This window comes from Puma concolor, chromosome B3 (genome assembly GCF_028749965.1).
Source record: "Puma concolor isolate L17-30 chromosome B3, mPumCon1.1.hap2, whole genome shotgun sequence".
NCBI lineage: Eukaryota > Metazoa > Chordata > Mammalia > Carnivora > Felidae > Puma > Puma concolor.
The window spans coordinates 92,971,238-92,998,295 of NC_141672.1; the positions used below are offsets into that span (position 1 = coordinate 92,971,238).

The 27,058-nt window shown below is 40.8% G+C and overlaps 1 protein-coding gene across 12 annotated transcripts in view; it reads left to right on the top strand.

The window, feature by feature from the left end:
• SEMA6D (semaphorin 6D) overlaps positions 1-5,294 on the top strand; it is a 574,463-nt gene extending 569,169 nt beyond the window's left edge. For all 12 annotated transcript variants that reach the window (XM_086710609.1, XM_086710608.1, XM_086710611.1 and 9 more), the window contains one exon: positions 1,575-5,294. In XM_086710609.1, coding sequence (XP_086566735.1) covers positions 1,575-2,863 — 1,289 coding nt within the window. In that variant the 3' untranslated portion in view covers positions 2,864-5,294. The remainder of the gene's footprint in view (positions 1-1,574) is intronic.
• Positions 5,295-27,058: the final 21,764 nt, after the last annotated feature.

Genomic DNA, 27,058 nt, shown 5'->3' on the forward strand with positions numbered 1-27,058 from the left:
AAGAAAGAGGTGATGACGTAGCCACTCAGACAATCTCATCTGTGTTGGTTTCTGCCCGAAGACACTGAGAGTCCACTCAGTGGCAGAGAATTTCCAGGGCCACCCCAACAACATCAAAACACAAAACTCATTAATTGCAAATATCCTGATATCAGATGTTTTGTCTAAAAGCCTTTCCCAGCCTTCTGTTTAACTTCAATTCTGAATGCAATATGAAAAGGATATATGAGGTGCTAGTAAGTTGCTTGAATGTCACAAGCAATAAAACATAACAAAGCACTTGTCCCTAACTATCATTTTCTGCCCTTAATAGAAGCAGTTATACAACAGTTGCCTGGATGAGGTAGCTTATTAGACATCTTACTCTGGGGGGAGAAAATCTATTCTTTGGTGCTTAGTAAACTATGGTATCAGGTTTCCAATCAGTTTTTATGCCAGTGCATTGTCATTTATGATTTACATCTGTTGATTTGGGTTTTATATGTTTTCATTGTAAGCAATTTTATAATCATTCTTTCTGTTTTGTTTTCCTTAGTAATATCATTTCTTTCTACTTTTCTTTCTTTGTCTTTTCCAATGACACTGAATGCCATAATCCCGAACAGTGATTAAAAACAACTAATGACCAAAGGCCTTAGTACTAACCTAAAACAACAGAATCTTCAGAATTCCTCTGACTTACCTTATACTGGGATAACTGTGCTTATAGCATGTAACAGACTTGGATACCTCTTAAACTAACATTTCTTTGATTGACTGTTAGATGTCTGTGGTTGCATTGAAAATCCCAATAAACTAATTCACTCTTCGTCTGGTCTAACTTAAATATTTCTTAAATAGCCCAAGACAATTGGATAATATTACTTAACTGATACATATTAAACTTCTTTAGACTGTCTGGATTTCTTTCATAGCAGGCAATTCAAGAGTACTTCACCTGAAGGTGGAATGAAAAAAATTAGCAAAGTAAACATGAAAGTCCGTATTTGTAGCTAACAGTGACCAAGCAGGTGCTTTTAGTTTGTGAACCAATTGTGTGTCTTTATTCTAGTTAAGATAGCATAAGTTTATTTGCTTAATTATTTTAGCATAATGGACATTCATGCCAATCCATACGTTTTCCTAATTCCAGCAGTTGCCCTTTAATCCTGATTTATGAATTAGGAGAAAATCATGAGACAAAACATTTCTTGAATTTAAAGTTGGCCATTTAGAAAATACCTACTTTCTAACTCTTAATTTTTAGGCAAAAAAAACAAAAACAAAAACAAAAAACCATGGAGTTTTGGATGTTAGATAACAACTACTTACAAGAGATTTCGGGGGGAAAGACAGGCACGTAGGAATCAGTGGGAGATCAGAGTTATCCTGGCGTTTGCAGCAATCCTATTCTCTGGGGATCCAATCGTGATTAAAGAAAAATGTATAGGTGGACTTTTAGAGTCTCCCTGACCCTCCAAGCTAAGCATATGGACCATGTGAAGGTAGTGCTGGCTCACAGGAAGCCATTTGCTGGCTGATATTGTCTGAAAGAAGCACCTCACTCAGACTCTTTTCCTGTGTATCTGTTGCAGGTGTACGATGGGAAGTCCAGTCTGGAGAGTCCAACCAGATGGTCCACATGAATGTCCTCATCACCTGTGTCTTTGCCGCTTTTGTTTTGGGTGCGTTCATTGCAGGGGTGGCAGTATACTGCTATCGCGACATGTTCGTTCGGAAAAACAGAAAGATTCATAAAGATGCAGAATCTGCCCAGTCATGCACAGACTCCAGTGGAAGCTTTGCCAAGCTGAATGGTCTCTTTGACAGCCCAGTCAAGGAATATCAACAGAATATTGATTCTCCCAAATTGTATAGTAACCTGTTGACCAGTCGGAAAGAGCTGCCACCCAGTGGAGATACCAAATCCATGGTAATGGACCATCGGGGCCAACCTCCCGAACTGGCTGCTCTCCCCACACCTGAGTCTACACCTGTGCTTCACCAGAAGACCCTGCAGGCCATGAAGAGCCACTCAGACAAGGCCCACGGCCATGGGGCTTCAAGGAAAGAAACCCCCCAGTTTTTTCCTTCTAGTCCACCACCCCATTCCCCATTAAGTCATGGGCATATCCCCAGTGCCATTGTTCTTCCTAATGCCACTCATGACTACAACACGTCTTTCTCAAACTCCAATGCACACAAAGCTGAAAAGAAGCTTCAGAACATTGACCACCCGCTTACAAAGTCATCCAGCAAAAGAGATCACCGGCGTTCTGTGGATTCCAGAAATACCCTCAATGATCTCCTGAAGCATCTAAATGACCCAAATAGCAACCCCAAAGCCATCATGGGAGACATCCAGATGGCCCACCAGACCCTAATGCTGGATCCTGTGGGACCTATGTCTGAGGTCCCACCCAAGGTCCCTAACCGGGAAGCATCTCTGTACTCTCCTCCTTCAACTCTCCCCAGAAACAGCCCAACCAAGCGAGTGGACGTCCCCACCACTCCTGGAGTCCCAATGACTTCTCTGGAAAGACAAAGGGGTTATCACAAAAATTCCTCCCAGAGGCACTCTATATCTGCTATGCCTAAAAACTTAAACTCACCAAATGGTGTTTTGTTATCTAGACAGCCGAGTATGAACCGTGGAGGGTACCTGCCCACCTCCACAGGGGCAAAGGTGGACTATATTCAGGGAACACCAGTGAGTGTTCATCTGCAGCCTTCCCTCTCCAGACAGAGCAGCTATACCAGTAATGGCACCCTTCCTAGGACGGGACTAAAGAGGACACCGTCCTTAAAACCTGATGTGCCACCAAAGCCTTCCTTTGTTCCTCAAACCACGTCTGTCAGACCACTGAACAAATACACTTACTAGGCCTCAAGTGTGTGCTATTCTCCGTGTGGCTTTATCCTGTCCATGTTGTTGAGAGGATGATGTTGTAAGGGTACCTTAAGACAAGAGACTCCCTTGTATTTTAAGAGAACCAAGTGGCCAAAGAAACTCTTTCTAACTTTGGCAACATCAGAACTTGCCACATGTAGCTACTACAGCAAAGCTTCTGTGTACTTGCCTGAAAACAAAGGAAGGTGCTGGTCATTCCATTTCTTTTGTTTGAAGCTAAAGAGATGTGTAGCACCCAGGGAGCTACCTTACCAGTATAGAGAGCTGATACAGTACTCAGAAGAGTCTGTGAGCAAATACTTGAAAATGGGTTCAACTTAGACTACCATGATGTGTGGTCTTCCCATTAAATGTGAACATTTTAATTGTATGCATTCACCTTGCCTCTTGCACAAATGTCAAAAAACAATGGTAATGTCTCAAAGAAATGAACTTGTAGATTACCAAACAATTTGCTAAAACTCCAGTCTTTGACCCAAACTGTAGCATTTTTTTCAAAGGGTGGCATTTTTTTTCATGCCACCAATGGACTGTGTTGCCTGTGTGCGTGTGTGTGCGAGTGTGTGTGTGCGCGTGCGTGCGCGTGTGTGTGTGTGCGTGTGTGTGTTCTGTACCCATGAGGATTTGTTCTGGTGCCCATTGCATCTTTTTGTGCTATGGACTTGTTTACATTGCGCATGACTGAACAAGAGACAATAACTTCTTCCCACAGCAGTCCATTGGGTTCAGCTTTGAGAAAGAAATAAAATCAAGGCTGATCTGACCATCAAAATGATTAACTTGACTTACATGGTCCCCAATGCCAGAATGTAAGAGTTCTAAGTAATTTTGTGCTGCTATTCATTAAAACTTCTATTACAGTCTTGCCAGCTTAAGGAGATAGAGATGTTAAGAGGGATCCTTGATTTATCCACCAGTATTCAGTAGTAAAATTTACCTGTCCACTGTGAATCCAAGCCTGACTCACTGTATTTAACCTTGGACACACTAATAAGGTTTTATTTTGATGTTGTTTGGTTTCTCCCATGTAGTACAATTTCTCTTCCTTTAACTCCTCCTACCCCCAAGATAAATGAACAAAACAGAAGACAGAGGAAGGAAGTATGAAAGCGATTATAATTGGCCTAACAGAGAGAGTCTATGAAAACCGAACAGTGGTGCAATCATGTTGTCTATGTTGTGTTAATATGAGAGTTTTCTTTGAAGTCATGCAGGTAATGACAATATACTGTAAATATTACATGTGAGTTTACCTGAATCTGTGCATTTTGTGCCTTATTCATGAGAATGATAGAAGTACTAAAATATGTCAAGTGTTTTCAGTAGAGCACATCATTTGCCGAGTGCCAGTTGTAAATGTTTTTCAACCAGCACCTGAAAAGACTTTTAAAAAATCGTTAAAACAACCTAGAACAATTAATTGTGAAACAATCCACTCAAATAGCAGCATTACATCCTTTGCCATGATAAACATTCCACTCCTGCTTTCCTAAGGATGAAACAGTGATAATGTGAAGTCAAATGAGGTTTCTCGGGTAATGTGACACCTGTGGAAACCATAGAGTCATTTATTGGTAGTTTTGCAGAAGCCACTTACAGCTGATGATGTGTAACCCTGATGCAGTTAATATGCTGCACACCACACCATGGTTTATTGAACCTAATCTAGAAAGTATCCAGGCAGAGGAATGCTCCTGACTTAAGTCAGACAAATAAGTTCAACCGATTTCTTGGGATAACACTGATGATACATATGACTTGGGGGAGGATGGGTTGCAGAAGACCAGAGCATTTTTATACAGATTGTAGAATACTGATAGAGTTATTCTTTTCCTTTGAGAATATTGCTTTCTAAAGAATGTGATTCCCTGAGATCTGTGGAAGCTCAAAATCTAGAACTTCTGTTCTCGAAACACTTCAGCTTTGCAACTAAAATGTTACAGATTAATCGTAAATTAAACCAACCAACGGTAAACACTACTCAGTGCACCGCCAACAAATGCGTTTGAGTTCACCTTACCGATATTAATCCCGGCGTGCAGAAAACAGAACAGTAACTCTATGTGAACCCAGATAACATTTTGTAACATTGTGCTGCCTTGTAGTTTGTAATGTGAGTTCGATCAGTATTTATGTTGAAATTTCTAACATAAAATCTAGTCTCTATCCTGTTAATTTAATTTTTAAATGCTTTATCCATTTGTGCAAAGGTAAACACAGATTGTATCTTTTTTAATGGTACGGCATAAAAAGTAACCCTAAAGTGAAGTGGCTCTATACTGTTTTATAGAGTACTTTAACATGTATAGATATCTTGTAAACTTGTATTGTGGATGTGTAAATAATATGTACTTTGGGTTTTTAACACCGCATGTAAAGTCAAAATAAAATATACAAATCATTACACCCTGCCTCTTGGTATTGAAGAGGTTTATGACTTAACCATGTTTTAAAAATATTTTATAGTCCATCAGCACCAGTGAGAGTTTCTTTTAAAATGTACCAGAATATTCTTATCTGCAATGTTTGCTATTTGGTCATGGTTATACCACCATTCTCTTTGTGGAAAGCTGATACTGAAAAACTGAGAGACGAGTCAGAAAACCAGATGAATTATGCTGATCAGCAGTCAAATGCGTGAGGCAGGTGTACCAGTGACTCACCTTGTCCGCGTATCTAGTTCAGCAGACATTTTTTAAATCCGTGATTTGTATTCCCCCGTGAAAATTTTAATGTCATTTTAGTCCAGAATCATAGCTGACAAACCAGGTTCCTGTGAACACTTCTTGCTGTTTGGTATCTGGCATTTCTCAATTCCATTGTTTTCATTGAATAGAACATATTAAGAGGTACATTCCCCCCATACTGAAATGGAAGATGAAATTACGATTCCATTTGCTCCTTCGCTTGGCATGGAATGAGTTGGCAGCCGCTGTCATGGCCTCTTGTGGGTGTTGAATGTGTCGCGAAATTTCTGGGAGAGACGATGAGCGTGTTTGTAGCAGCCTCTGTGCTCTGGCTTCCAGCTGCTGCTCCTGACTGAAGCCCATGTCTACCTCCTCCCAGGCCAGGTTTTCTCCAAGAGCCCCAGCAGTATTTCTACACATTCCTGCTGGGGACTTGCTCTCTTTCATGATGTCCTCTAATTTGGGGGCTGTATTTCAATATTAGTTCAGTGTATCAGGGGTCCTTTTTCACTCCCATCATGGCACACTGTAATCTAAAGATGTGAGGAAGGGTATGCAAGGATCCTATCATGAGAGATAAAGTACGTGGGATGGCGATTTGCCCCTTTTTACAGCTGGTAGGCAGCAAGGCAGTGCCACCGGTCATGGAGCCCGACTTGGCACCCTGAACCCTGCCCTACCGTTGCAGGCAGTCTGGGTCAACCTGGACCCTCAGGGTGCAGTGCTGGAGAAGAAGGTGGAAGGTGTTTTCCTATCCCACTTACTTGCAGAAGTGGATTTGTAGCTCAGCTCTTGGACAAATGAAGGAAGGTAGAGACAAGGGAACTGTATCTTCAACCTTGTTTCTTCCTGGGATTCTTAAGCGTTGGACTCCCTTTTCATTCACATTGCCTGTTTCTATTAAATTGATGTTTATTAGACCTTTTGGTCATCATGCTGTTTTCCTGGGTTCAGTGATTTTTTTTTTTCCTTCTAGAAAGTGCATCTTTCTCCTCTCCCTTTATAGCAGATCTTTTTGGACCTTTTGCAATCATGGATATCTTTGATAATTTAATGAATACTATAGACTGGGAGCTGAATTTCACTTGCCTTTTTGGGGGATTTACGGGCCCCTAAAACCACATCTATGAAACCTCAAGGTAAATGCTTAGATGCCATTTTAGAGAAGTGGGATTAGAGAACTTGGAGCTTTTCATAAGTAAGACATAGTAAAGGCACGCTCAAAAATTTAACTAACCAGGACAGACCACCTGTACTCTGGTTCCAGAAATCCCATTGATTGGCATTTAGGTTACTCTGGGAAATGGCGGTTTTGAAGGCAAGTGGCGTACTTGAGAATGCCTGTATGGGCTAAGAAGAAAGAGTGTCTCCCAGCCACGTGTCTCCCATAGTGGGCCTTGTGTGGCCTAGGTGCTGGCCAGGTGCCAGGAGGACTCGCCTTCCTGCCATCTGAGAGTGGCCATCTTTCTGCGTTTCCCTCCCAGCTCATCTTCTTCAATCCCTTGGTCAGAGCAGGGCGACAAAGGAGGTGCCCAAAATAACCCTGGCTCCACATGTGGGAGCTGGGTTCTAATCCTGACTCCGTCACTCAGCAAGTAACTTTGTGGCACTGCACTGCTCTCGATTTCAGTTTTCTCATTTTTGAAAGGAGATGGCTCAGAATCCATTTTGTTGACAGTTCCGTGATATCTGTCAACGCTACAATTCCATTACGTACTTTATGAATGCCATGCTTAAATATTACTCTTTCAATAGCTTGGTTTGTAGGCTTTTTATGGGTGTGTGAGGCCTGTTCCCTGTTAGATGTGAGATATATGTGAGATTAGCAATAAAATAAGGCATGATAAACAATGCACTTTAAGCCATTTAGCTCCGGTCTATATTTGATGTTTACCCTTTTTGCATATATAACATGCAAAACACTTAAATCTCTGCCAGTGTTGCATTCTTTATCAAATAAATGTGATACCATAAACAAGAAGGAAATGGGCCTATAATAAAATCAATCTTTAATTCACAGAGGAATGGGGGAGGTGAGAGGATGGGGTGGGGGGGGCAGTCAAATCCTGGATATTCAGACCATGAATCAATTGGGATTCACACATAAAAGAAAATAGAATATTTCTAGTCCTTGGCCTGTGATATAATTCTTTTTTTAAATTAAATATTGATTAATGGTTGATAAATCTCTTTGTAACATGCCCTTTGGTTTATCTTACCCTCTTACACTGAATGAAGGAAATTATGAAAACGTGGCATTCGTTGCCTATGCACTGTTGCTTAGGAGTTTTCTTCATTTGTATGAGATGGAACCACGTGATGCTACTGTAAATATGGACTTGAGGCTAGTTAGCGTAGTGGTGAGAGGACAGATTTGTCAGTGTCAAGAAGCACTGTCCACTGGAACCTTCTGTACCGGTAGAGATGTTCTGTATATGTGCTGTCCACTATTGTAGCCACTGGCATGCAGTGTATGACTTCTGAGCATGTGGAATATAGCCAGTGCCATTGAGATGCTATATTGGACAGCACTGGTCCAGAAAGCCACTGCTTCTGCTGCCACAACTGTCAGAGGTCAGACTGCTGCAGAATACAGCAATTCCAAGGGGTATTGGACTCTAAAAGGTAAGATACACCTTGTGCCTTTTGTATATTGACCCTTGTCCTTCCCAGTGATCTGGGCTCACAATTAATCACCCGATCACAGATCTAGTTTGAGGATGTGGTGTTTGTTTTTCTTTTTTCTTACTTAGAAACCGCGGCGAGCCCATCCATTGGTACCTGTGAGATTCAGCAGGTTGGGAGGACAGACTTCTCTTGGTTTTTCTGAGTGCTCTTGAGCCCTATGCAGTTGAAACAGGACAAGATTTGTCATTCCCATTTTCAAGGCATAGAAGTTGAGGTCAACGGGGCTGACAACTATAGAAACATAGATGACAGCCGATTCACAAATCAGGGCTAATTCACATGTTCTCACACTCATGCCCTGTGCATAAACCAAAACACCCTCCATGAAAGGGCTGACAGGGAATATCAGTGTTCAATCAGTAAGGATGGCCTCTCTCCAACACTTCATGCATAGTGAGGCGAAACAAAAAAGGTAGGATAATTACAGTATCCAGGAGTACGTGCCAAGCATCCAGTGAAAAATGAAACATTCAGTGAATCAGTCACATGCTGGGCCATCTTAATGAACACGCCAAGTCAATTATTTGGAAAAAAATCCATGGATTGAGTTGACACAGTGTAGGCTGAAAGCAACCAAAGAGGATGAGTGCAGAGCTGTTGAAAGAAACCAACCTGATGTGTCCAAGTTGTACCCATCTAAGTCTCTGGGCATCCTGCCAGATCGACATCTGTGCACTGTCGGTGTCTCAGGGGAGCATTCATTTTATTTCTTATTTTGGGATTTCTTCATATTGAGCTGGGGTTACATGTTGGGAGTTAAATATGGTTGTAATTTTTTGACTGCTTCTTCTAGTTGGGGAGCTAGAGCAGTGAGACTTTATCTTCAAGGAGAAGGTTTCCTGATGACCTGAGCTGCCTGGCCTCCATGAGGCACAGAGTAAGCACACAGAAAATGTCTGTTGAAGGACCAAATTTAATGATGACTCCAGAGTTTTATCCTGTCAGGTAGCACAGCCTTGCCAGACATTTGCAACTGTTAATGCTAATAAGCACAGTAGAAGCATATACCCCCCCCCCCTTAGAATTTGTAAAATCGGGTTCCCAAATAAAAGGATTATAGAATTCTTTAAACATTCTGGGAAAGGAGCATTCCATGGGTTTGGGGAGGTGGAACCCATGGAGTACTTTCGCAGATGTGAAAGCCTCCAGTGCTAGTGAACATTTGGAATTTCAGTCAGGCTCCAAAGCTCAATAACATCTCAGGGTGAAAAATAGGACCATTTGCTGGCCCAGGCAATTGGATGTTTGTTGGTCTTTATGTACCTGCAGCAACTCATAAAATTGAAGTCAAAACTTTAGATTCAACATGACTTGATGATGGTCTCTTCAGTTAAGGCTGCCCCTTCATTAACTTCATCTGATTGCCAGGATTCACTCAGAGATTATTTCCAATTACCTTTGCAACCCACCTCCAGAGAGGTGTAAACAGTTGAACTCTTGATGTTTGCTTAATTTACATAAATATTTATTAGAAATCTATTCAATGAAAATAGCAAAATGCCAAACTGAAGAATGCAATAGCATTCAAATCATTTTACATATAGAAAGGAGTCTAGAAAGAAACATACATGGGGCACCTATATGGCTGGTGGCTCACATGTGGCTCAGTCGGTTAAGCATCCGACTTAGGCTCAAGGTCATGATCTTGCATTTCGTGGGTTCAAGCCCCGTGTCAACCTCTGTGCTGACAGCTGGGAGCCTGGAGCCTGTTTCTAATTCTGTGTCTCCCTTTCTCTCTACCCCTGCCCCACTCACGTGTTCTCTCTCTCACTCTCTCTCTAAACTAAATAAACATTTAAAAAAAAAGAAAAGAAAAAGAAAAAGAAACAGAGGTGCCTGGGTGGCTCAGTCGGTTAAACATCCGATTTCAGCTCAGGTCATGATATCACGGTTCATGAGTTTGAGCCTGTCGTCCAGCTCTGTCCTGGTGGCTCGGAGCATGGAGCCCATTTAGAGCCAATTCTGTGTCTCCCTCTCTCTCTGCCCCTGCCCTCTCGCTCATGTTCTCTCTCTTTCTCAAAAATAAACATTTAAATAAATAAACACACAAATAAGAAACATACAAAAATATTGAAAACTGGTTATAATCAGTAAAATTGACATATCTTTTTTTGAAATGTAGCTTCACTCAAACATATATTCTGCAAAAGTTTCTTTAAGTTTGATTCTAAGCAAGAAAAAACCTTGGAAACAGACTCTGACTTTGCTTGTTTATCTGGTCTCAAGAAAGGATGAAGTCTATTGGTGGCCAAAACCAAACTCCTAGAAGGTATAATTTAGCTACAAGGGAGAGCTAAATTGGTTTCTAAAGACACCAAAGACACTTTGGTTTCTAAAGTGTCTACACAGTATTTCTTTTTTAGTTGGAGATGCTAAAACTGAACTGATGAAATATGGAAACTTTGAAAATACTGAAAGGCGGAAGGAAAAGAGGCTTCCAAGGGACAGAACCATGACTGCGACAGATTAGCTGGGGCAGCAGTGGCTGAGCAGGCTGAGAGGAGCCCTGAGTGGAGAAGCTGAGTCAGCTTCAAAGAGCAAGGACACAAAACCCTGTAAAGCCCCATTTTCTCCTTTGTCTTCTTGTCCCTGGCCTCCAGGATAACAAAAACAAGGAAGCTGATGAATGGAGAGCAGGTAGCTCTGAGGACAATGAGACTGTTATAATACTGATAAATTGTGAAAATACGAAATAATTAGTAGAGCAAAATCCTCTCCTCTGTGGCTATCAGGAAAGCCACACCCCCTTCCAAAAGTCCCTGAGTTTCCTCCCCTCCACCTACTTCTTAAAAAGTGAATTTTAGGGGCGCCTGGGTGTCTCAGTGAAGCACTCGACTTCAGCTCAGGTCATCATCTCACGGCTCTTCAGTTTGAGCCCGAGTCAGGCTCTGTGCTCACAGCCCAGAACCTGGAGCCCGCCTGGATTCTGTGTCTCCCTCTCTCTCTGCCCCTCCCCCACTTACACCCTGTCTCTCTCTCTTTCTCAAAAATAAATAAACATTTAAAAATAAATAAATTTTAGAGCACCTGACCGGCTCTGTTGGAGGAGTGTGAAACTCGTGACCTCAGGTGTCATGGGTTAAAGTCCCACATTGGGTGTAGAGATTCCTTAAATAAATAAAACTTTGAAAAAGGACTCAATTTTCTGAATTTAACAGGCTCTCCCTTTGAAGAAGGGACTTTGCTTTTCCTATCTATTGAAGCAGTGGACCACAGAGATTAAAGGTGTTTGGATCATCTTAACCAGGATAGCCAGCCAAAGTGGAATTCAGGAGCCTAGCTGTATATAGTCATATTTTTTCTTTTTTTTTTTTCATTGAAGAATAATTAACATACAGTGTTACATTAGTTTCAAGCGTATTATATAATGATTCAATAATTTTATAGGTTACTCAGTGCTCCTCATGATAAATGTATACAATCCCCTTCACCTATTTCACCCATCCCCCCATTTACCTTCCCTTTGGAGGCCACTAGTTTGTTCTCTGTATTCAAGAGTCTGGTTTGTTTGTCTCTTTTATCATTCGTTTATTTGTGTGTTTTTTTCTTAAATTCCACATATGAGTGAAATCATATGGTATTTGTCTTTTTCTGACTTATTTCACTTAGCATAATACTCTCTAGCCCCATCCATATTGCCCCAAATGGCAAGATTTCATTCTTTTTGATGGCTGAGCAATATTCCACTATATATATATATATATATATATATATATATATATATATGCCACTATTTCTTTATCCATTCATCTATCCATGGACACTTTGGTTGCTTCCATATCTTGGCTATTGTAAATAATGCTACAATAAACATAAGGGTGAATATGTCTTTTCAAAGTAGTGTTTTCAATTTTTTCTTTTTTTTTGGTGGGGGTAAATACCGAGCAGTTGAATTACTGAATCATATGATAATTCTATTTTTAATTTTTTAAGGAGTCTCCATATTGCTTTCTTCAGTGGTTGCACCAGCTTGCATTCCTACCAACAGTGCATAAGGATTCCTTCTTCTCCACAGCCTTACCAGCACTTGTGTTTTCTTGTCTTTTTGATTCTAGCCATTCTGGCAGGTGTAAGGTGATATCTCATTGTGCTTTTGATTTGCATTTCCCTGTTGCTAAGTGATTTGCATTATATTTTTTCATTGGTATTTCCTCTGTTCTAACTTGCATCAAGATTGTCAATTACCAAGACAATTCAATTTCTTTTTCTCTGAAAATAAGCTTGGGATATAAAAGGAAGAATGCAGCCACTGTAAAGAAAATTACCCTCTGTATGAAAAACATTTTAATTAGTCACATAACTGGACTTGTCTCTTGGTTTTAGACTGGTCACCTACTACCAGGGAATTAAGAGATCTCTCTCAAGAGAGTACTTTTCCCATCTTTACATATGAAATCACCCCAACAAAATAATTTTAATTTCTCAATCCCCAATACCGAAAAATAGTTGGCCTGGGTACGCTAAAAACACATCAGTTACAACTTTTCTAGACCCCTGCTGCTCTGGGATCATTCATGTTTGATTAAAATCTGGTCAGATTCTAATACGACAAAGCCCTATGCCTGAACTGAAGGTGGCCAGGAATCCCAATTTTGTTGGAATCTTTTTTGAATGTGTTATGTCTTTTCCAGTGATCGGGTCTTTTGCTTCTTTTCTTCTCTTCTCAGACACTGTATATTGAGGGAGTGGTTTGGAAGAAACATATAAAACATTCAGGCTAACTATGTTTGACAGAAATCTATAACATAACTCCTATATAAATGTTTCTAACAACTGTTTGGTTTTGTTCACATCTAACTAAAAAATAACTGAAAACCCATAGCTCCTAAAAACAAGTAACAATAAAACAAAACAAAAACCCTTGGCAGAACAGTTGAATTTTAGAGCTTTGTGAAGAAACTCTCCTTTGGAATAAACATGGGAAAAGAAGGAAAAGGGTCTGAAAGAACAAATTCCTCTCCAGCCTGCAATAGGAAACTTCAACCATTTGGGCAGCAAAAGTCATGGGAAAATGTGGCATGTTTAGAAATGCAAAAATTCATCCCAAGGTCTTATATTCCCCTAGGAGAGAATGTAGCTTCTAGAAGCTTAGGAAGGACAAAATTGATGGCAGGAGACCCAGAAAACTTCTCTGCATGTGAGCAGTTAGTCAGATGAAGTTAGTTAATGAGAGCCAGTTGAAGCTAGAAGAGTACATCGAGGACCCTTGGCTTCATAATACTGTTGCCCTGACATCCCAAACAACAAAGTAGGAGTTAGGCTAGAGAGCTCCATACTCAGTCTTAATTGGGCTCTTTGATAAAAGCTGAAGGAGGTGGAGAGTTGAATCAGAGGAAACAGGGAAAGGTTGAGCACTAATGGGTAACATTTAGAGATTAGAAAGCAAGATACCTAAGTGTATATACTTGACTTGAAAAAATTGCCATAAGGTGCTACATGATCCTATTGTGTTAAATAAATGACACCCCCCCACCTCCATCACATAACTATATGCATTTTTTTATGCTTTATATAAGCCCTGAGAAAAGCACTGAAGGATAGGTGTGAACATTTGTTACTGGGGTTATGTGCAGTGAGTCAAAACTATAATAATAATAGCACAATGTGAGAGGGAGAATGACTACAGTGAAGAACATCTATGATATAATCCCATTCATGTGTGTGTATCTATATATGCAAACATAAATAAATGTTTTTATGTGAGCATAAGGAGATGTGTGAAAGAATTGACATGGTTGTTAATCTACCCAGTAACTATCCACCCACCTTCTCCTGCTTCTAACTTGCTGGGAAAGCCCACTCACCTCCCACTATAGAAGCTAAAAATGTCAAATACTTCTTTTCTATTCTCTCTTGCAGTCAGGACATGAATATAACCCAATTCTGGCCAGTAGAACCTAAATGAAACCATGGGAAAGCTTTGGGGGAAGGTGTTCCTTCCCTGATAGAGAATACATGAGGAGAAACTTCATCCCTTTGGATGATGCCATAACATACATTCCATGGATCAGTAGCCACCATATTGGTACTATAAAGGCAAACTAGGAGAAAGACCACATGCTGAAAATGGCAGACCAAAGAGATGAAAAGCCCTTAAGTCCTTGGTGGCTGTGTAGAGCTCCTGAACTAGTCAACATTAAAGCCCCTCATATCCAGATTTGCTATTAAGGGATAGATTAATGTTCTTGTTGTCCCATTGCCGAAAGTGCTCTGATAGAGGCATTGTGATACTGTGATTTCTCATAAGAAATATGTATGTGGTCATCCAACTCCTGGCACAAAGCTCCTAAAACCCTAGGAACTTCCAGTGATGAGAAAGATGAAGATGTCTTTTTTTATGTTAATGAGGCAGCCTTGGGAAAGCCCTAGAACCTAAGGATGGGAATCAGTTGCCAGTGGAGTCAACCATGATTAGAGGGTTAGATCTTTCCATCTTGCCCCACGGCAGGGTTTCCAAGTAGGGTAGAGGGATTAGAGGTTTCACTGGTGGCCAACGGTTGATTATCTGGTCAGTTTTGCTAATGTAATGAAGCTTCTATAAAAACCTGACAGGTGGGGTTCAGAGAGCTTCCAGGTTGGTTAACACATGGAGGTACAGGGAGAGGGGCACGCCTGGAGAGGGCAGAAGTCCCACATTCTTTCCCCAGACTTTGCCCTGTGCATCTCTTTTATCTTGCTGTTCCCGAGTTAAACCCTTTTATAATAAACACATAACCTACTAAGCAAAATGTTTCTCTGAGTTCTATAAGCCACTCTAGTGAATTCATTGAACCCAAGAAGAGGGGTTGTTTGAACCTCCAATCTACAGCCAGTCAGAATCACAGGTAACAACCTGAACTTGTAACTGGCAACTGAAGAAGAGGGATGAAGAGCAGTCTTGTAGGACCAAATAACCTGTGGAATCTGGCACTACCTTCAAGTAGGTAGTGTCAGAACTGAGGTGAATTGCAGGACACCCTGCCAGTGTCTGAGAATTGCTGGGTATGGGGAAGAAACCCTCGTATTAGAATTCATAGTAGAATGTTAGTCACCAGCATGTTCTTAAGATGGTTATGTCAGTATGGAGGGTGATGGGAGCTGATGGGGTGACAATCTTCCTCTCCCATCTATCTGTCCATATATATTTTGTTCTATATTAGTGGTTTTCAAGTCTAGCTGGATGTTAGAATCACCTGGGGAGCTTTTCAAAAATACCAATGCCTGGGCCACATCCCAGAACAATTAAATCAATTAAATCAGCATCTCTGGGGTCGGCCCAGGCATTAATATTTTTGGAGTGCTTTCCACAAGATTTCAATGTGCAGCCAGAATGGAAATCCCCTACTTTGTGTTGTGTGTTTCCATGTGGTAAAAAAAAAAAAATGTTAGTGTGTGTGTTTGTCATCCAGGACTATAAAATAAACTGTATAAATTTTCTACTGTTGAATAAAAAATTAGCACAGATATAGAGACTTATTAGCACACCATTATGTAGGTCAGAGATAATGTGGGCAGGTTTGACTGGGTTCTCCGCTCAGGGTCTCACAAGGCTGAAATCAAGGTCTTGGCTAAACTAGGCTCTTATGTGGATGTTCTGGACAAGAATCTGCTTTTAACTCTTTTTAGGCTCTGTAGGATTCCATTTCTTGTGGTTGTCTGACTGAGATCCCACTTCTCTTGTTAGGCAGCAGCTGACTCTGCTCAGAGCTTCTAGAGGCGCCTATATTTCTTGTCACGTGGCCCCTTCTATCTGTGAACCAGCAAAGGTACAACTCCTTCTCATTCTTTGAATCTTTTTGATGTGCCCTTCTGTAACAAGTCAGAAAAAAACTCACTGCTTTTAAAGTGTTCATTTCAGCGTTTTAAATGATCATGTCAAGGCCATATCACCAGGTCAGCTGACTTGGGGCTTTAATTATACTGAAAACTCTGTTCACAGCAGTCCCTACTTTAGTATTTGATTGAATAACAAGAGAAGGAGAATCTTGGCAGGAGGGCATCTTTAGAATTCTGTCTGCCACAATACTCCAAAATTTCCTGAGTGACAATAACCATTTATTTCTCACAATTCTGTAGGTTGGCAGTCGGGCTCAGCGAGGACAGCTCACCTCTGCTCCACATGGGGTGAGCGGGGCTCACTCACGTATTTGCAGTCAGTTGGTAGAGCTGACTGTGATACTGGCTGGTCCTTGATTACTTCACATACCTTGGGCCTCAGCTGGTATGTCTGGGATGGCCTCGCCTCAATTATCACATGGTCTTTGTTTTGCTCTCACCCCACAGGTTCTTTATCTTCAAAGAGGCTAGCCTGGGCTTGCCTCAAGATGTACAGGTCCAAGAGAGTGAGAGTGGAAGCTCTAAGATCTCTTTTGAAAATCGCACAAAATCACGTCTGCCACTTCCTTTTGGTCAAAGCAAGTCATGAGGCCACTTGAGACTCGGGAAGTAGGGGAGACAGACTCCACTACTTGACAGAAGGAGCAGTAAAACATTTATAGCCGTGTATAACATATCATAGTGAGTAATCAGTATTTATGATGATATGTCAACAAAAGAGTGTTGGGTGTGGTTTTAGAGGCACAGAAAGCACAAGTAGATGGATCTGAGCTTTTCTCAGCTAGAGCCCAAAATATTTCAGGTCGCTCTGAGAAAATCCCAAGTGACTGACCAAAACTATGTGAAGGTATGACCATCAGGTGCAAGCTACTCAGATGGCAGAAACAAACAAAACAATCAGCTGCTCCAAGTCTAAGCTTTCAAATCTTAGTGATGACATCGTGGAACTTGCTGTCCAGCTCTTGAAAGAGCCACAAGAATCAAAGAATTCTCTTTCCCAGATGAATGTCAAATAGTGAGAAGACGAGCATTTCTCTCCATTAGTTTGAGGAGACCCTTGTTGCCATTAAGGATTTAGGAGTCCCTCCTAACCTTATAACTTTGCTGAAATGATAAATAATTGAACATATTTAGTTAACATTTTTTCCATGAGGACATGTTGTCTTCCACAACTATACAACCCCATTTGACCATGTAAGGCGAATAAAGTATATTTATTTCCATTACTTGAAAGGTGGGTAAAGTGCTTTTATTTCCATTAATAGACAATAGAGTCAAGGCAGCCACATCTGTTAAACTAAAAAGTCCTTTGTTCACTGAAATTTCCATTGTCACATTTGGAAATCAACAGTAGCTTGGAGGTTGCTCCACAGCAATTGATCTTTTACATCACCATCAGAATGATTTTTCTAAACGGCCTTGGTCACTAAATTACTCCCTTATTGCTTAAAAAAGCTTCCATCGTTGCCTGTAGCAAAAAAAAAAAATAAAAAATAAATCCCAACTTCCTTAGTCTTGTATACAAGGCCTTTGCCAAAATGGCCTCAACGATGGGAACTTATCATCTCCCGTTATTTCTCTAAATCATGCTTGGAAGCCAGGATTGTTCATTCATTAATTTAGTTATTCATTCATTCACACAAGTATGCTTTGAGGGCCTATTGTGAGCCATAGAGAGTCATCTAGTTCCTAGAGATTCAAAGATGAACAAAGTATTGTTTCTTTTCCCAATCAGGATGAGGCTTACTGGAGAAAATAACAAAGATAATAAATGACAAAGTGGACACAGTGTGATAATTATGATGGTTCTTCAACCTAGATACCCTTTTGCAAACATTCCTTTATTCAATGTACATTTGGTGAGTGCCTACTGCTGAGCATTGTGAAAGTACCTAGAGAAACCAGCGGGAAGACATTGAGCTTTAATTGGACCTCCATTGTGAATGAAGAAACAAACCTGAAGGAGGAGGAGGAGGAAGAGGAGGAGAAGGAGGAGGAAGGGTAGTAGGAGGGGGAGGGGGAGGAGGAGGGTGGGAAGAAAGTGTATAAAGGTAGATTCAGGAGAGCTCATCCGTCTTTCCTTGGGCAGCACTGTCCTGTGACAGGAAGAACCTCTAGTCTGGGTGATTGTAGAGCATGTTAGAAAATGCTGCTGCCCTGTGACCCATGAGAAAGCATGTGACTCAAGTACTGACCTCGTTGTCCACATTGGTGGGGCTGTGACATGAAAATGTTTTCCCTGAAAGTGTCAGTGGCAGACTTGGGACAAAGGACAGGCTAACATTCTCTCTCAAATCTGTTTCCCTTCTGTTCTCCCAAGTTTTCTGATTGTGGTTCTTGGAAAATGGGGAGAGAAGCAGAGGAATTGGGTTAAAGAGATAAAGTAAATTGCCTTCATTCTGCGGTTGTTTTGTATCTTGTCCCGATTATTTCCCATCCTGTCAAGTGATGGGAAGTCTGGACTAGGACTGAGCTGGAGCCTGGGAAATCCAGGCATAGCCTGCCATCTGATACTGCATGGAGCCCCCCTTTACTCCCATCTGCCCTTCCACCTAAAGCTTTCTCATAAGGAAAATGAGAACGTCAATGGGAGACAGAACAAGTAGGTATAGGTTGAAAGAGGAAAGGAGAAGGGCAAGAGGGTGAAGATGCGACAGAGTCACAGAAATGATAAATCTAAATCCCCTTTTTATGCCCGGGGCTCCTATCAAACCAAACTTCCTATTGCCTGCATATGTAGGGTTTTGCCATTGTCTTCACTGCTACATGTGTGAATCCTGTCCCCCCTTTAAGGTCCAGGGCAAGCACAGCCACCTCTTCTCTGACATTTCCTCTGATGTGCTGACTGGAAGCAGTCTAGCCCCTGATCTCCTTGGGTCTCCCTATGAACTCCTTTGATGGCTTTATTATTGTCTACATCACAATCAGATCTCAGGTGCATGCCATTTCCCATTCTTGAGTGTGAGCTTAAATCGGTGGCAGACTCCAATAGCTAGCACACCTTTGTAATTCTCCCCAACAATTCCTAACCTAATCCTCCATGTAATTAGACACTTATACGTCTCAGGGCCATGAAACTGAAGTTTTAGCTCATTCTGGCTGCCTGCTCCACACAGCCCTCTCTGCCTCTGAGTGACTAACCATGCTCTGTTGCCTCCTGTGGGTCTAGAGTTGATGATCATGTTTGCTCTTACTAGACCCCAGACACTGGACTTCTCTTCTCGTTTCCCCACACCTTACTCACAGTTTGTAAATTCTGCCTCTGTGAGACTCTACTCAGATTATCTTAATAGGAGTGTGTTGTCCATTTCTTCCTCAGACCCTAACTGACATAGTATTTTGTCAACGACAGTAATAACAGCTACTATTTGTGGGACCACTTTATATATATATATATATATATATATATATATATATATATATTTTCCCTCTCCTTTGTTCTTATAATAAACTAAAAGTTGGATAATTTTAACCTAATTTTACCCTCTAGGGATTCAGTAAAGTTAAGTAATTTATCTGAAGTTATCTAAAGTTGTAAGGTCTCAATTCATGTTGCCTTCTTACACGAGTCCTTAGTACTTGAAATATCCCCTTCCTCCTGAGCTCTACCTTGACTTTTTTATCCCTTTTATAACACCATCAGATATTCTCTAACTTGGTGTATTATTTACTTGTCTCATCCAATCAGAATGTGTGCTCTGCAGAAGCAGGACTTCATTTCATTCAGGGCTTTACCCTCTGGAACATACTTGATACTCAGTAACTAGATGTTGAATGAATGAGAGACACTCTTCAATCCTGTAAACCTTCCTTTACACTAGGAGTAGCCTGGGATTATGTCCTTTCCGTTTGCATCAAGATCTTCAAACCCAGAGTTTAAATCATGAAATTATATCCACATCCACTCTTTGGGCCCAAAATAGGGAATCTCAAGTTGATTTTGATACTGTAACAGAAAAATTAAAGAGCCAATCAAGAAAAAGCAGAGTTGAGAGACAGGTGGGGGTGGAAAATAAGAGGTAGGGTGGTGCAAAGACTTCAAAGGTTGTTGACATTGCACCTTAAAGCAACAGCAAAGTAAAAATAGTCACAATTTAATAAATAAATAAATAAATAAATAAATAAATAAAATTGAATAAACAGTTTAATAAATAAGTAACCCCTGTAGAATTTCAAAACCAAGCAATCCACTCTCTTGAAAAAAATCAATTGAGACTAGAGTATGTAGTATATATTCTATAAATACTCTACAATCTATTCCCTGTGGAAAAAAATTTCCACATGCTCTAGTAAATTTACTGTAGTGACTATTGTATACACCTACACAATGTCACATTTAAAATATTTTAAAATTTCAAATGAAAATATTTCAAATCCATATGATCCTTCCATACATGTAAGTAGTCATCTCCCCCCACCCAAACCAATTTTGGTCTTAAAAAATTCTCGACAATCCTTTCATTTTGTCCCATAACCAGTCTCTCTGCATAGAGCTGGCCCTGTCTGATGGATGTATACATGAACCTTTATTCTGGGCTTTTTTTTTTTTTTTTTTTGTCTAGGAAGGACAGGAGTAAGTTAAACTCTCATTTCTCCATCATGTTGTTAGAGGCAGTTAGGTTCTAACCGGATGCCTGGAGGCCAGCAGGGAGGAAGTCATGGCCAGCTATCAGGAAAGTCAGAGGCCTGTCCTGGAAGCATTCCAAAATAAAGCCACAAGAAGCCAGATCAAACCACGCAGGCCCAAGATGGCTGATCAAGGCAGCCGGAAACCCCTGACCAAATAAGGAAGAAAAAGCAGGAAACCTTGCTTCCAAGAAATCTCTGCCCCGAGTAATGATTATTCCAGTCCCTTGTTAACAACTATCAATAAAAGACAGAAACCAAACCCCAGCATGCAGCTCTCTCTGGAGCTTGCCTGCCCTCACATCGTGAGAGTGTACTTTTGCTATAATAAACTTTCCTGCTTGTACTGCTTATCCTCTGTGTTGTGTCTGTCCCTGAATTCCTTCTCATGATGAGAACAGGAGCCTTGGACAGGCTAAGTCAAGGTCTAAGGGCCTGGGACCTCCTCAATCCACTGGTCAACACTGTGTTCCCTGCTCCCCACTGCAAATTCCCCACAGACATCACTGCAAGGACATCCCTGGGAGCTTCCCCAAAACTATAGTCTGTAGTTCTCCAGGCTGTAAATCCTTGAGCCTGGGAACCTAGTACTGTGCTTGGCACATAAATGGAACGATTCGTTTGGCTACCTGGAGGAACTTAGGGCCTCCTCAAAAGAATAAATAACTTACAGCTATCATGTTTTTTCCTTTCCATAGAAGTTATTGCTCTATTAGAAGTCTCTGTTTTGATACTATATTAACTGGTTAGATATAAAGACCTTTGCTCCTTAAAAACTATTCCTGAGTGAATTCAAAAGGAGCCTTAAAATCCCTGGCATTGGCACGGAGCAGCATGAACGTCTGCAGAAAAGCATTGCAGTCTAGAATAAGAATAGTGTACAGATGACACCGTGGGCCAGGAACAAACCTGAATGACTCCCTTGCTGGCTAGTCTTAACTGGACCCAAAGGCTCCGGTCCCTGCTGACATCAACAAAGGCTGCAAATAAAGACCACATCCATGCAAGTCATAAGCAAACCTAGATAACTTGTGTGAAGTATTTACTGTTTCTTTTTTTTTCTTGTCAGATAGTTTTCTGTATCTAAAATCCTTGTAAACTCCATAGACATACCGTGAAGAAATCCTTGCCATCCCTGTCCTGTTACCTGACCGCACACCATCACTTCTGGAGAAGTGATGCATCCTATGCCCCATGCATCCTATGTCCATGCATCCTATGTCCCAAAGGTGAACCATGGCTTCTGCCCATCTCCATGACTGTGAGGACACAATCTGTGGACAGCACATGCAGCTGCGACCGACTTGACTTTCAGCGAGTCCCTTGGCTTAGCACATCTGTGTTAGCACCTCTGGGGCCTAGCCGGTTCTCCAAAGGTGGTTTTGCATATACATGCAGCAGCTGTACAAAATCTGCATAAAAATTGTGAATTGTCAGTGACCCACAGTTCCTTGAATCAATCTGACTTTTGGCCAATAAAATTTATATTTCTTTCAGAAAATACACATAGCAGTACGTTTTGGGCTGTCCTCATATACATTTTTTCAAGCAAATTGTCATTGTCTTGAGATGAATGAGCTTTAACAGCTGCTGTTCCAAACAAAAGTTACAAAAAGGCAGAGGGAGAGGGCAGGGAGTGTTATACAGAACGTCTAGCTCAAAGAGTTTTAGGGGCACTTGGGTGGTTCAGTCAGTTAAGCCTCAGGTCGTGATCTCACTGCTCAGTGCATTTGGGCCCCACATAGGGCTCTGTGCTGACAGCTGGAGCCTGCTTCAGACTCTGGGTCTCCCTCTGTCTCTGACCCCTCCTCCTCCCCCTGCTAGCACTCTCTTTCTCTCTCTCTCTCTCTCAAAAATTAAAAAAAAAGGCATCAAAGAGTTTTGCTGTTTCTGTTTTGCAGCTATTTTTGCTGTGCCATCTATGCTGTGCGAGTTCAAATCCTCAATTTCCTAAGCAACAAGATTATATCAACCAAGATCTAACATGTTTCAAGTCTAACTTTATACTGCAGAAGCCGGTTGACCTGGGGTTGCCCCATGATCTCGGCGATTTACGAGCCTATATGCTGTGCAAATTTGCCCTTCTCCAAAAAATAAACTAACCAGTTTCTTCATCTGTTAAATGGGTATGATAATAGCATACATCCCTCTTAGAGAGTTTATGGAGATTAAATGAGTTTCTATGTATAAAGTGTTCAGGCAGCATTGGCACCAGGAAATACATTCTATATATTAGCTATTAGCTAAATATTTTAATTTTTATTATTGTTCTGTCTTCATTGAGGAAAGCTAATCCAAAGTTTCTCATTGCCAGGGGTAATGCAGGCCCAGTGATTGTGTGACTGTTCTTGTAGGCATGCATTTGAGTAGCAAAGATTTGTGGAGGGGCTTCAGTTTTATGATATATGGATGAAAGAGATGTGAATGTCCTTGAAACTCTGCAAAAATAGTCACAAATGTGAACCTCTTCCCAGTGATGTTACTTCTTTCTGGATAAACAAGTCAAGACCCCTTCCAGTGAAATCGTTCTAAGTGAAGACTATCTTTTTTGTGTGTGTGTGATAGGAGTCTGAAATAAGCATTTCAATTAGATTCATTAAGACAGTTATTACTTGGTAATTGAATAGCAACAGATTGCAAAGGAATACTTATTGAGGTCTAATAAGTATGTAGGAGAGAAATCTTCTCCTTCTGTAATTCCATCAGCTATAAACCAGTGTAATTAGATTCTTACTAACACATTTAAATTGAAGGGAATGTTGAGGCATATAATTGGCACTTAGAAAGATACCTGTATTACGTTAAGGTGCTTTCCATTTACATACTTATTAAGTGTCAGTTTAAGTTGTTGAATAATTGAGACTAGTGGACAATGGTAGGTCAAGTGGTTAAGCAAGAATTAAGTTATTACACGTATTAATAAATTGGGGTCAGATAATTTTAAAACATAAAATGCAAGTTTGTTGTGTTCATAAATTTGCATCAATACCCATAAAATTTCAATGCAACTCATGGACAAATTCAGAACTCAAATTCATTAATTATTTTCTCAAGTATAATAGGTTTATTCATTCACTTACACTCATCTTTGGAGAAACTACTACTTAAAAAAAAAGCATGTTACTTACAATCAGTTTGATAACGGAGATAAGTTCGTTGTATAAAAAATCCATAATTTGTGGGGCGCCTGGGTGGCGCAGTCGGTTAAGCGTCCGACTTCAGCCAGGTCACGATCTCGCGGTCCGTGAGTTCCGAGCCCCGCGTCAGGCTCTGGGCTGATGGCTCGGAGCCTGGAGCCTGTTTCCGATTCTGTGTCTCCCTCTCTCTCTGCCCCTCCCCCGTTCATGCTCTGTCTCTCTCTGTCCCAAAAATAAATAAAAACGTTGAAAAAAGAAAAAAAAGAAAAAAAAAATTTTAAAAAAATCCATAATTTGTGACACGAGTATGCTGGGAGAGCAAAACAGAAGAAAAAAAAACGAATTATTTTCATGGCACACAATCCTATTTAGGATTTCAATTTTCTACCAGCGATACAACTAGATATTTCTTTTCCCAAATCAATGTACAAATTTCAGAGGCAGACCTCTACTCTTTATTTTTGATACAAAATGATTACCAGATGCTGTGTGTATAGCAAGTTAAATTAAGTACTTATGAAACCACAGATAACTTTTCATAATAAAAATATATTTAATTGTTGGGGAAGTTACATTTAATGCAATTATATTAAGAAGCAACCAAAATTTGGATAATGCAATTTGTCTTTTGTTGAAACCATTCATAAGAAAATATAATTTCTTTTTAAATCCAGAACACTAGTCTCCCAGAAAATCCACAGGGAAATGCAGGAAAACAAACACTGAAGTTACTGCACATGTGTGGTTGTTGTGACTGGTTCAGACTGCATTTACAAGGCAGAAGGCTCATTTGATTGACAACTGGTGCAAAAAAGTACGGTTTTTGTTACCAAAGTGCCTGGGAAGCAAAGAAAAGCCAACAACCATCTCCAACCCCGTTTCCCAGACACCAAAAACTAGAACTTGATAATATCTATTTTTGAAATTTTCTAATGAGTAAACCTTGCCAGAATGTGTACAGATGGCTAAAAGTTCGCATTGTGTGAAACATTTCCCCCTCGCCTCTCTTTTTAACTGCTTACTTTTCTACGAGAGGACAGAGAGAAGAGAATATGTCTTCTTTACTATTCTGGCACCATTTTGATTTTACTATCAAAGCTCTGGTGATACCACTACCTTATATTTATAAATCCAGTGCCTTATCAGACAGACCGACCTCTCCCCTCTCCCTGTTTGTCAGAGATGCCATTGTCTCCCTCGTCTTTCATGCTCACTATCACAGGCCTGCATCTGACACTGCCCTTTTCTCCCCGTCACTAAGAAATAAATGTCACTAAGCCTTGTCACTTTTCCTTTGCAACATCTCTAAAGTTCTGTCCTAGCTCTCCAAGTCTGTTAAACCCTTACCCATGTTTTATCCTGTGCGAAGACATAAAACGGGCTTATGTGACAACTGGAGGGATTTACCTTGAATGTAAGGGAGAATTTCTTGACCATGAAACATTGGAAAAGGCTCCTAAGAGAGTCTTGTAATGTTTAAGAATGACAGACTCACCTTGGACAGGAACCAGTTTAAATTTTCTGAAACCCAACTTTACTCATCTGCTTATTTGTGGTCATTCTTCTCTCTTCTAGGCAGCCCTCACATCACTCCTTCTAGCTCGTATTTCTGCCTTCATTATTTCCCCCTCAACCACATAAATGGATTTCTCTATTATTGATACCTTAACATTTCTTTACAAATTCCCGTGAATAACTCCCTCAAGGTCAATTAAATGACCTTTGCAATAGAGGCTCATATTTATTAAGCACTGACTATGAGCCCGACAGTGTCATAAGCACGTTGCATATGTTATTTCATTTAATACCATAACAGCCATTTAAGGCCAGTTAATATCTCATTTTCCAAGTTGGGGAAATGAGATTCAAGTTAAACAACTTGTCCAAATTTTCATAGTTAACGCATGTGAATGGTTTTCACCCAGGAAGTTCCCCTCTTAACTATCACGGCATAAAATAAGTCACGTCATCACACTTCAGCTTTGTTTCCAATAGAGCAGGCATTTGCTGGTCATTTATCCAGGGTCCATCCCCCTCTCGTTTCTTAATAGTACCCAGGATTTCATGAAAAACTAAAAGGTCACTCATCCCCAAATTGTCCCAGTACTTGTGAGAAACTGACCCCGCTTACAGCTCCAACAACGGACCCTTGTTGACTGAAACTAATCAAGGTATTCCATATCCATTCCATTCATTTATATAATGGTAGACATGTGACATAAGTGTCCAAACCTCGGGGCATCTGGGTGGCTCCATCGGTTAAGCGTCCGACTTCAGCTCAGGTCATTATCTTGCAGTACTTGAGTTCGAGCCCCCCCGTCGGGCTCTGTGCTGACAGAATCCTGCTTCGAATTCTGTGTCTCCCTCTCTTTCTCTGCCCACCCCCCCCCACTTGCACTCTGTCTCTGCTCTCTCAACAACAAATAAACGTTTTTTAAAAATTAAAAATAAATAAATAAATGTCTAAACCTCAAACTTCTTGCTTGGAAGGCCAGAGCAGAAGCATTCTCCCTGTTCTTAATGTGAAAGCAGCAGCATGACATTCCAATCGCTACAGACACTCATCTTAGGAGCACAAGGAACACCAGTCCTAGGATAAAGTACCATCCAGAAGGCAGAGTGGAGGTATTGGAAGAAACTGATTGAGCTGTTTTGAAACCTGCTCAGCCTCAGGAGTTCTTGTTATCTGGACTAGTGAAATCTCCTTTATGGCTTAAGTCAACTTGAATTGGGGTATTGTAAGGGTGAAACTGTGTCCCATTTGTCTAGGACAGTCCAGGTTGATACCTGTTATCCTGGAATAATTATTAGCAATGCCTCCTTTCATTCTTAAAGTATCCTACTTTGGGTAATAAATCATATGGCCACCCTTTTTCTATAACTTGAAAGAACAAGTCCTAACCGATTCAGTTCTTTTTCAGTCAGACTTTATTTCTTCTTATGCTTCTCACAAATACTGTGCAACTGGCTGTGAGAAGATCAGAAAATAATTAAAGATCCCCTGATAAATGGAGCATGATAACTTTGGCACGTCAAATTCCTGACTCCTTCTTTCTTTCGGTCAGCTAAGAAAAGGTCTCTCCATGCACAAATCTAAGGAAAGGCCATTTGGGGATCTAAGATCCAGTGAGCGCCTGCCTGCTATAAGCCACACCTAACCTCAGCTGACCACTGGTCACGAGCAGTGAATCTAGATTCACTGCTGTGAATCTAGA